General features: G+C 42.8%; 1 protein-coding gene across 1 annotated transcript; it reads left to right on the plus strand.

The window, feature by feature from the left end:
* The first annotated feature begins 495 nt into the window (after positions 1 to 495).
* On the plus strand, positions 496 to 11,324 carry LOC139754278 (rhodanese domain-containing protein CG4456-like). The gene is made up of 5 exons (XM_071671681.1): positions 496 to 601; positions 6,885 to 7,094; positions 8,374 to 8,493; positions 9,296 to 9,464; positions 10,593 to 11,324. The coding sequence occupies exons 1-5, from the start codon at positions 544 to 546 to the stop codon at positions 10,663 to 10,665; spliced, it is 630 nt and encodes a 209-aa protein (XP_071527782.1). The 5' UTR covers positions 496 to 543; the 3' UTR covers positions 10,666 to 11,324.
* Positions 11,325 to 11,833: the final 509 nt, after the last annotated feature.

Consider the following 11,833-nt stretch of genomic DNA (forward strand, 5'->3'; position numbering starts at 1 on the left):
CAAAGCAACGGGTCGACGAGGTCTTAAGCAGCCTGAGGCAAGAGCTTCCCTTATGGTGAACGACACACAGTATCGGCGTATCACATTATTCTCTTACTGGAGAAACCAGAAAAAATTCCCTTACGAGACGTGAATTTCCTTGAAAGCCTATCAACATTCTCCACAAGGAAAAAATCTCCAAATGATTTACTCTTAAAATCCGCATCATGAAAACTCCAAAAACAACAGAACAGGTCACTGTGTCCGGTTATCATTCGACTGTATGATTCGTTGTCTACGTTCAGTGTGATCCGATGATACGATTATATGACTATATTCTAAAACTGGGAGAATCATTTCAAAATGTCTGTGTTGCTATTAATAAACAAGAAGCTCATTGGATATTAGTTACATCACCTTTGGATGATTTTTCGTAAAAATACATTTAATACTGCTCGACACATTTATATATGTAAGTAGCACGCGATCATCCGTAATGTGCACATCGCAATAAAGACGTCTCTGGCAACTACTGTGCATACGATCGCAGAGCGGGACCGTAGGATGCCGCCGCGCAGTTGCGTCTCCACCTGCGCGATGGCAGCCAACATGGATTACACAGGTAAGGACAGGTACTGAATGTTTGGGAATTAGCTTATTATTCCCTGAGAATTAGGTACCCGAGTGCGATAGTTGCTACTGGCTAAGACGCTTGTTTTAATGGATTCAATATTTCCAGGTGCACTGTGCTGTGATGAATCTTGTCTGAAAATCTACTTTCACTTTTATGCAGCTTTTAATAGATATAATTATTTCAGATTACCTTTACCCAGCTTACAAGAACTTTGCAATGAAAGTGGTCTATTACACACACACACACACACACGTATATATATACATATATATACATATATATATATATATATATATATATATATATATATATATATATATATATATATATATATATATATATATATATATGCATGTGTACGTGTAGGAAGAGAGGAAAGTGATTGGTTCTCAGTGAATGTAGGTTTGCGGCAGGGGTGTGTGATGTCTCCATGATTGTTTAATGTGTTTATGGATGGGGTTGTTAGGGAGGTGAATGCAAGAGTTTTGGAAAGAGGGGCAAGTATGCAGTCTGTTGTGGATGAAAGAGCGTGGGAAGTGAGTCAGTTGTTGTTCGCTGATGATACAGCGCTGGTGGCTGATTCATGTGAGAAACTGCAGAAGCTGGTGACTGAGTTTGGTAAAGTGTGTGAAAGAAGAAAGTTGAGAGTAAATGTGAATAAGATCAAGGTTATTAGGTACAGTAGGGTTGAGGGTCAAGTCAACTGGGAGGTAAGTTTGAATGGAGAAAAACTGGAGGAAGTGAAGTGTTTTAGATATCTGGGAGTGGATTTGGCAGCGGATGGAACCATGGAAGCGGAAGTGAATCATAGGGTGGGGGAGGGGGCGAAAATTCTGGGAGCCTTGAAGAATGTGTGGAAGTCGAGAACATTATCTCGGAAAGCAAAAATGGCTATGTTTGAAGGAATAGTGGTTCCAACAATGTTGTATGGTTGAGAGGCGTGGGCTATGGATAAGTTGTGCGCAGGAGGGTGGATGTGCTGGAAATGAGATGTTTGAGGACAACATGTGGTGTGAGTTGGTTTGATCGAGTAAGTAATGATAGGGTAAGAGAGATGTATGCTAATAAAAAAGAGTGTGGTTGAGAGAGCAGAAGATGGTGTTTTGAAATGGTTTGGTCACATGAAGAGAATGAGTGAGGAAAGATTGACCAAGAGGATATATGTGTCAGAGGTGGAGGGAACGAGGAGAAGTGGGAGACCAAATTGGAGGTGGAAAGATGGAGTGAAAAAGATTTTGAGTGATCGGGGCCTGAACATGCAGGAGGGTGAAAGGCGTGCAAGGAATAGAGTGAATTGGAACGATGTGGTATACCGGGGTCGACGTGCTGTCAGTGGATTGAATCAGGGCATGTGAAGCGTCTGGGGTAAACCATGGAAAGTTGTGTGAGGCCTGGATGTGGAAAGGGAGCTGTGGTTTCGGTGCATTATAACATGACAGCTAGAGACTGAGTGTGAACGAATGGGGTTTTGTTGTCTTTTCCTAGCGCTACCTCGCTAGGAAGGGGGTTGTTATTTCATGTGTGGCGAGGTGGCAATGGAAATGAATAAAGGGAGACTGTATGAATTATGTACATGTGTATATATGTATGTGTCTGTGTGTGTATATATATATATGTGTACATTGAGATATATAGGTATGTATATTTGCGTGTGTGGACGTGTATGTAGATACATGCGTATGTGGGTGGGTTTGGCTATTCTTTCGTCTGTTTCCTTGCGCTACCTCGCTAACGCGGGAGACAGCGACAAAGCAAAATAAATATATATTTATATATATATATATATATATATATATATATATATATATATATATATATATATATATATATATATATATATTTTTTTTTTTTACGAGAGAGTTGTGGTACATAATGAAGCCACTGAATTCACAACCAGAACTATTATAAAAACCAACAAATATGGCCGAATAGTTTATGCGTTTTACATCCTACGATAAGGAATCACGCGTGAGGGCAACGATAACGGCAAGTGAGGGACACTCCGGGCAGTAGCATGGTAGTGTGTGTTTGTAATAGTAATGTACACGTGAGGAAGGGTACCACGCACTGTGCACGTCACGTCTCGCCGATGTTCGTCTGGGATGGCAACCCGCACAACACTTTCTATCCACTCGTCAAGGTCATCCCTAACCCCCTTCCCATGTGGGTCCCTCTCGCGGCCAGGTGTGTCTCCGGGGAACTTAATCTAACCCTTCAGGATCAGGTCAAAGGCAGGACATACAAACCTTAAGGCACGTAATCTTGCGTGGTCAGGGATCGTACCGGTACGTCTTCGTCATCAAAAACTGAGGTTTACCCGTCGTGTGTTGCGTAATAAGGGATTTCGTCACCTCAGCGAACGGTAGCGATCTCAGACGGGCAGAGTAGGCGGGCCATGGTGGGTAGGGTGACAATGCCATTACCAGGTAGACTACAGAGGGTTTACCGCGAGCATGGATGCTCTACACTCACGAGTAACTAATTTCAAGATGTTGGTTGTCAAACTGCGTGTGTAAGACAGCATAAGGGAGGTTGGTGGTCAAGCTGCGTGTGTAAGACAGCATAAGGGAGGTTGGTGGTCAAGCTACGTGTGTAAGATAGCATAAGGCTATAGTAATCATCAAGAACTCATGCAAAAACTTCATGATATTGTTAGGGTATGCTTTAGTAAAGGATCTGTGAAGGTAAAATGGTAACTCACATGACTTGTGAGGAGGAAGTATAGACTGTCGCTTCAGGTTTACAAAGGGAAGTAGGAGTTCTTTGGTCAAGGCATACTGAAGGAATGCAGCAGACCTGCTCTCAAGGATGAACGAAGGACGATCCTTAAGTTGTGTGAGAAATATTGATAGTACCAGAGAGCTGGCTGCTTGCGGCTCTCTCTCTCTGCCATGAACTAAAACACGTCATACTGAACAAACTACTGCGTCCTATGATTACAGTAAACGCAATGGTAACTCAAGGCTGAGCCCTTGTAATGGCCGTTTCCCTACAAGGCTAGGCTCTGGAACTCTTACCTCGTCACCGTCCTGCCTGACAATGTTCGTCTGCTTTTTCTTGAGGGGATGTTTACCATATCCTGTGTTGCCCTCATAAGGTTTTATGCAAGGCTTCGCGTCGATGCCAACTCTTGTTCGTGGCTGTAGCTTTCGAAGGAAGAAACTGTACCTAATTATCTACGACAAGACTCTGCGAATAGGCAGAGCTAGCGCGTAGCGCTCACTGCATGTCTGAAAAGAGTATTTAGATGCAAGTACGAACTTGATTTTGTCAGAGAGTGGAATTGCTGCGTATCGCTTATCGCAGAAAAATATAAGGTTACAAAGAACGAATCGGAATTATGTGTTGTCAAGTGTTATGTGTGAGATGGAGTACATGTTTGAAAATTGAAAGCTTGCAGCCCACATGTGGATGAAGCAGAAAAACAAGGCAGCTACCTGGGCTGAAGGAGTGACTCTTAATAGCCACTGATGTATTACCGGTTGTATCGGCATCTCCCTGGTCGGTAGTTCTCTACTCTCCACTGGAGAGAGAGAGAGAGAGAGAGAGAGAGAGAGAGAGAGAGAGAGAGAGAGAGAGAGAGAGAGAGAGAGAGAGAGAGAGAGAGAGAGAGAGAGAGACGGCGTTCACTGAGAGAATAAATGGTGCAATGCTGAGTCACCTTCGTCTGTTGAATCAATAATTACCTCCTGACCTCAGTACTGAGAGAATTGTCATTCAGTCTGATGACTGCGTGAGGTTATGAGTCCGGCTAGTCAGCGAGTGTGAGGAAGTACAAGCCCTCATCCGTTTCCCTCAATGTGCACAGATGAATTCCAAGGGTACGGAATAGGTGACCATGGAACAAAATTTCTCGTAGCGTTTATCTATTATTTTGCGTCCTCATATGACTTGATAAGGTTTATAGCAATACCCAAAAGTTACACAGATGACAAACAGCTTCGCGTTAGGATGGCGAGTCAGGACGTCAGTTGCTTATTCATGAATACAAATGGGAGCAGCGTGGCTGGCCTTCCCACCGCCTCTGGCTGTCGTCAGTCACAAGGAAACGACTCGTGTTTTTAGTTGGGTGGACTTGGGAACCAACCTCCAGGAGCGAAACGCTTACATGGCTAACCTAAAACATAGTCTTCTGAAAAACAGTAAATATATCTCAATGATCTCTCATAATTCCAAACATTGATTCACGTGAAAATAATCAAGTGGCCATACGTTTAATTTGAGCCAAAGTTTTATCCTTGATTGGTAAGACCTTGAGAATGATTCTCTTGTTGATATATCCTTCCTTCATGGAAGCATAATGGGGTCCGTCCATGTGTTCTGTCTCCACGACAAGGAGAGTAAACATTAAAGTCCAGATTAGTTACACAGAACCGAAGAAAATAGATTTTTTCATCCTATAAGTGTATTATATATTATGCTTAAAGGTACGTACCCTTAACGTGCTTTGTTTTTAAGATGGTTATACAGTACACTGACGATGATATCCGTATGTATTTGGGTCATATACATTCTCTGGAAACGTGAATGATGCGGTGTGAGAAACTCAAGTCGGCTGTGTGACATGTAATACCAGTGACACTTGAGCACCTGTGCTTCACTCCACAAACGCGTTCGAGGCATCACGGATACGTACAAATGTCCCGACTTTAAGCAGAATTTACCTTTAGGTTAATAGATGTGCAAATTGCTGGCTATGAACTTGTATGCCCATACCCATGAGTTCCTTGTACTCATGGGTGTATCTATGTCAGATCATGGCATACGATATGCAAATCTGTTGCAAATTTGTTGAACTAAAAGTAAGCAATGACCTCTCAGTGTGTACCTGTACATCTTGTACAATCGTATAATTCAATTTGTGCGCACCTTTCTCCTTGTATTTGTGACACAGTGGGCGGGTGAGTAACCTTCTTATGAATGTGTATGTTTGGTACTGAGTATGTGTGTGTGATTTGTGCATAGAGGGAGTATTGCGCTCGTGGAGGCCCCATATCACGCAAACTCTCTTTTATATCATACTTTCTTCAACTATTTACTATTCAGTTCAACCACCACTTCATTCTGTTTCCTATATTCATGAAATACATTATTAATTCTTTATTCGTATTCTGACATTGATTTGTAAGATTCGTGTTAATCCTTTAGCGGACTGATTCCTACCTCTTTCAAAGAACTGGAAAATTGACAGTCAGTGTGTGTGTGTGTGTGTGTGTGTGTGTGTGTGTGTGTGTGTGTGTGTGTGTGTGTGTGTGTGTGTACACTGTTTTTAGATAATTGTTAAATGCTTTCGTTTCGAGTGGTCTTTGTGCTTTGAAACGAGAGCAAATGTTTCGTCTTTTCTCATGGAGACTCGATTCATGGGCTGGTGACCCCCTTGTCTTGTGTGATGACTGAGGCTGAGCAGTCTGATGTACATCACAACCTCGGTCGTGGTGAAACACCACATGGTGAATGTGTAATGACCTAACTCACAACTGTCGCGAGTAACTGGTGATCATTACATCATGGCATAGGTAGTAACCTTTGTTTTGTATTCTGGGGTGAAAAAACAGTATACCTGTGAGTCACACCTCCATAACCAAAAGTTGTTTACCTTCTGTAAATGTGGTGATCTCTCCTTACTCGCCTGAGATGCTCATTGTATCTTATACGCTACGTTACATAATGTATATTGCAATACATTCTCTGGAAATGTGTATGATGCGGTGTGAGAAACTCAAGTTGGCTGTGTGAGATGTAATACCAGTGACACTTGAGCACCTTTGCTTCACTCCACAAACGCGTTCGAGGCATCAAAGATGTACGCTAATGCATCATGATGCATTGATCACTTATGCAATACGTAACTGTATCAATAGATTCTACAGTTTACCTAATGACTGGTAATTTTTGTAAAAGAGCCTATCCTGCCAGCATTACATATATCACTCTGTCAGCAGGTGTATCCATGGATACGCTGAGGTCTTCACTGTTTATGTATCCTAGGTGTCCCAGAAGCCTGGGGAGAAATAACACTACCTGTGTATCTCGTGGGTCGCGATGCGTTTCACAGAGGGCGACTAAGAGGGGCGGGTGCAGGAGGCTGGAACCCCTTCCCCCATCCTGTGTTAACTTTCTACAAGTAGGAACGGTAAAAAAGGAACCATATGAAGATTTTTACACTAAGGCCCAGTCGTCTGTTTCTGATGCTACCTCGCTAAGGCGGGAAAGGCTGACGATAACCCCATGGAAAATATACTCTGGTAACTTACTGCTTATTTCTCTGCAGGTGTTCACTTCGCGGTCCTCCTCTTCCTGACTGTCGTGGTGACAGTCCTCTCTCTGCCCCAGGGGTCAGGCCAGCCGCCGGAGATCAACCCTGAGCTAAACACCACCACTACCGCCACAACTGGATCCACACCTCCTACTGCCGCCCCCGCTGTGTTTACCGTCACCAGCAGTAACTCGTGTCGTAAACCTGGCGTCAAGTACCCTATCGGTAAGTCCATTTCCCTATATCACTAGCGGGTAATGTGGCACTAAGCACAGTGGAGAGGTTGAGCCAGGGATTTGCTTCATATTCCAGTGGATTCGCTCAACATGTGCGACTTAAATGAATGTTGTTCCCAACCATCCTGAAGCAGGATTTTTCGACTGGTTCCTCACTGACTGTAAGGATGGTCGATTTTTTTTTTCCCCAGAACCTGGAAATTGTAGATACGCCAGAGGTTGTCTGCGTCAGGTGTAAAATTAAAACAGAAGATAAAGATTTCTGTCTTGATGATATCCTAAAGCACAATATCAAAGACTCATATCAAGCCACACATTATCAAATATATTCAGTTATCTGGACCATTTCACTGGTGAATATCATTAGTAATTATCGCAAATAAAAACCGAAGACTTTTACCCTTTAATGAACATTATAAATAGCACCAATGACGAGAGTTGGTATAAAAATGCTGTCCATCACAGGTGGCCAGAGCTGACACCATTAAACGCCAGCATTAATTACTCCGTCGTTTGCAAACAAATTTATCAAAACAAACTCTAGAGTTAATATCTTTATCGAACATTATGAAGAATGTTTATGATGCGACAAAATCCAGCAGCAGAAAAAAATGGTAGTAATAATCAACGCTTTTTAGGGTCCGAAATTGTCGTGCTTTGAAAGTGATCAGCGACCAAACTGAATGGTTTATGATTTTAATTTTCAATATGACTTCCAGGGAGATGATGTCAGTCATCAACATGTAGCCACTCATCAGTAACAACATTTAACTGCCTCCGATAATGATCTGTAAGGTCATTAGCAAGACTAATTACTCAAAGCAGTTTTCGACTAGGGTTTGGTTAATAAGCAAAACTAAATTTTTCTATTATACGAGTTTAAGTGGAAATGTTATCATGACCTTACAGGTAAACGGTGAGTAACATGCATTACTGATAAGGCTTATCACTTCAAGTCATTCCACTTCCCACTTCTCATCCTTGACCACCGCCTTCCACTCCCTGCAACCTGGCTTCCATCTGACAAACTCTGGCTGCCTTTCCCCTTAACCTTGACGACCTAATGTATACTGGCTTCCACGTACCTAACACGGCCTCCGCTCCTCTTCAAACTGGTTTACACTTAACGTGCCCTGAACTCATGTTCCTCTCCTCCCACTTGCCTCCGGTCCTCACATCCTGACATAACAGCAGCCTGGCCTACTCCCTCCCTCCTACTGGCCTCCTAGCCTGATATACTGCCATAACAGCGACCTTGCCTCCTGCAGGCATAGCTTACGAGGAATTGCGACAAGCGCTGGAGGCGGACACAGTGTTGCTCATCGACGTGCGCAACAGATGGGAGCTGGAGGAGACGGGAAGGCTGCCAAGAAGTGTCAATCTGCCCCGTGAGTACACCATCTCGTGCACTTCCTTTTTCAGCCTCCTTATATTTTGATGCGACGATATACACATCAACATTATGTCCTTGAAGTCTGTCAACTCCATTTAGGTCTTTACATATTATCTTTTTCTAACCTTTTGATTCGAGGATATACACATCAACATTATGTCCTTGAAGTCTGCCAACTCCATTTAGGTCTCTACATATTATCTTTTTCTAACCTTTTGATTCAGATATAAGAATCAGTTATGCTCAGGAACTCTTGCTCTGTCCTGAACAAAGTCTTTAACAAACGAAAGAATTAATCCAGTCAGACCAGCCTTGAGCTTAATGGTCAGGTTTTCATGAATTTTATTTACGCAGGACACTTGGCCAGGCTATACTGTCTCATCAGTACATGACAAGTGCATTCCCCAGTGTCCAGTGGTTTACACCACCACCTCAATCCTCTCACTCCTCCTAGGTGTAAACGGTAAACAAGTTTACAGCATTTCGGATATTCAGATGAGGAAACCATACTGCCATCCCTTTACATCATTATGCTCATCACAGTATTTGTATCTGTCGTTGATATGGAGCCTTCCTAACACTATGGTGCTTCAGCCTCTAATGCTAATGTCTTTGTCACGACAGTACGACCCTTGAATATGAAAGCACGAACCCATCGGTACGATGGCTCGGCCTTTGACTTGAGCTTTAAGGGTCAGATTAAAGGCCAAGCTGTCGTAGCCAAGGGTCGCACCGTCGTACTTACGGGTCGTGACATCTTACTGAAGGATCATACTGAAGAGGACGAACATCTTCAGTTCCAGAGATCGAGGAAGCAATAAAGCTGAGCGAGGATGAGTTCATGAGAAAGTATGGGTTCCCGAAGCCCATGCCGGAGGCGACCAACGTGGTCCTGACCTGCCGCTCTGGTCGCCGTATACAAGTCGCCTGGAAGAAGCTGGAACCTCTCGGGTACTGCAATGTCAGGTTAGTAACTGGAATATCAGCAATCTGATCTTAAATCTTCCTCTTATTGTGTCCATACACTCCTTCACTCGATTAACAACTTCTTTCACTGTTAACACGTAGCTAGGTCGCCTACCGACACACCCCCTTGCTAATGTAGCAAATAAAATCACACACACAAAAAAAAAATGCACAGATTGTAGATGTAGTTAGACTTTCCTGCACGTCCCATCACTAATTAGGAATCTATGAAGACATATCCAAAAACTTAACTACAACTGGTCCGCTTCTTATCTTAATATGATATTCTAACCAGGGATGACATCCACTTTTTTCTTGATTATTGCATGTCTGTAATGTAGCACTGAGCACAAAGTGTCTCTTAGGTTGTAGTACTGAGCAAACAGTGTCTCTTGGGTTGTAGTACTGAGCGCAGTGTCTTTTGGTTTGTAGTACTGAGCACACAGTGTCTCTTGGGTTGTAGTACTGAGCAAACAGTGTCTCTTGGGTTGCAGTACTAAGCACACTGTGTCTCTTGGGTTGTAGTACTGAGCAAACAGTGTCTCTTGGGTTGAAGTACTGAGCACACTGTGTCTCTTGGGTTGCAGTACTGAGCACACAGTGTCTCTTGGGTTGCAGTACTGAGCAAACAGTGTCTCTTGGGTTTCAAAATTTGTTCCTACCGCACCCCTGCAAAAGGTAGACGTACGCTTCATAACTAGTTAGGTTTATCATTTATGTAACCTCTGTGCCCAAACGTAGCACTGACCTCTAAATTGTATATGTCGATTATGATTTTACGTTCAGTCTTTTTATCATATGTTGATGTTTATAAACTTTATAGGTAAAGCGTCATTGTGAGGCGATTTTGCTGATACTCTCCAGGTGAATATTGTCTTCTAGATATTACAGGAATTTTCCAAACTGATAATCCTCACATTTGACGACAGGGAATGAAGAGTGCACTTAGGATCTTGTAGAAAATCTCATCTGAGAGTCTTTATAAGATTTTTCTTTCTGATGAAGCGCCTTACGCACTCCTCGCTTTCTGCTGTCAGATATAAGGATCACTGAAGGACAGTTCTTTTCTTTTCTTTTTCTTTTAGCGATTCACATCTACTGCAGTAACAGTCCCATCTTTTATTGTAGACTCTACTTTGGATCCTACCTGGACTGGAAAGCTCGTAATGGGCCACTGATTCCATTACACAGAGGCTCGTGATCTCTCGCCCTCACTCTCCCTGCCCAACGGCAGCGCCTCCCACAGGAGACTGACGTAATATGAGGCAACTTGCATCATGTTTCACCTCGTCCACCAGCGTCCCACACATTTTCATTTGCATCCAACACTCAAAAACTTCTGACTGATTATTCACTTATTTCCTAGATTCCTGATTATATTGAATTACACCTCAATAATTGTGGTAATAAGAGTATTTTTTTGTCATCATTATGTTTTTGTGTTTCCTGATGTGTAAATCCCATGAGTGTAGATTATTTATAACTGTCTCAACTGTACGTAATGAATGTAAGACTTTTGATGAGACATTGTAAAGGCAATACCTTACGATATGACACATGTAGGTCTATGCATCATTAGTAACTAGTGTTCCTCCCTCTCGCACGCATAATACTGCCTCAGATCTATTGCCTTGCCTTGTTAGTAAAGCCTCTTGCTACCTACGGCAGTAGAGTGTGGGAAGATGTAAGCATATTAGAAACAATTACTGTATATCAAAAAAGGAGATAGTTTCTCTGTTTAATGAATGATTTTAAACTGTTGTCACTGTATCGACGATCATGCCTCGTCCCTGAAATGAGAGGATACTTTCGTCTTATATCTGACGACAAGTGACCTAAAACTGTGAGTCTTACATGGAACTGAGAATTTCATTTTCCTAAAATCTTGATATTCAGCTTACCAGCTGTACGTTAACACATCATTTTTGTCTCCCGCATCAGAGATGTAGCGTAAGGTAACAGACGAAAGAATGGCCCAACCCACCCACATACACATGTATATACATAAACGCCCACACACGTTCATATACATACCTATACATTTCAACGCATACATGCATATACATACACAGACATATACATACATACACATGTACATATTCATACATGCTGCCTTCATCCATTCTCGCCGCCACCCCGCCACATATGACATGACAACCCCTCCTCCTGCGTGCACGCAAGGTAGCGTTAAGAAAAACAACAAAGGCCACATTCGTTCACACTCAGTCTCTAGCTGTCATGTGTCACTGCACCAAAACCACAGCTCCCTTTCCACATCCAGGCCCCAAAAAACTTTCCATGGTTTACCCCAGACGCTTCACATGCCCTGGTTCAATCCACGGACAGCACGTCGAACCCGGTATACCACA

Source organism: Panulirus ornatus, chromosome 1 (assembly GCF_036320965.1).
Source record: "Panulirus ornatus isolate Po-2019 chromosome 1, ASM3632096v1, whole genome shotgun sequence".
NCBI lineage: Eukaryota > Metazoa > Arthropoda > Malacostraca > Decapoda > Palinuridae > Panulirus > Panulirus ornatus.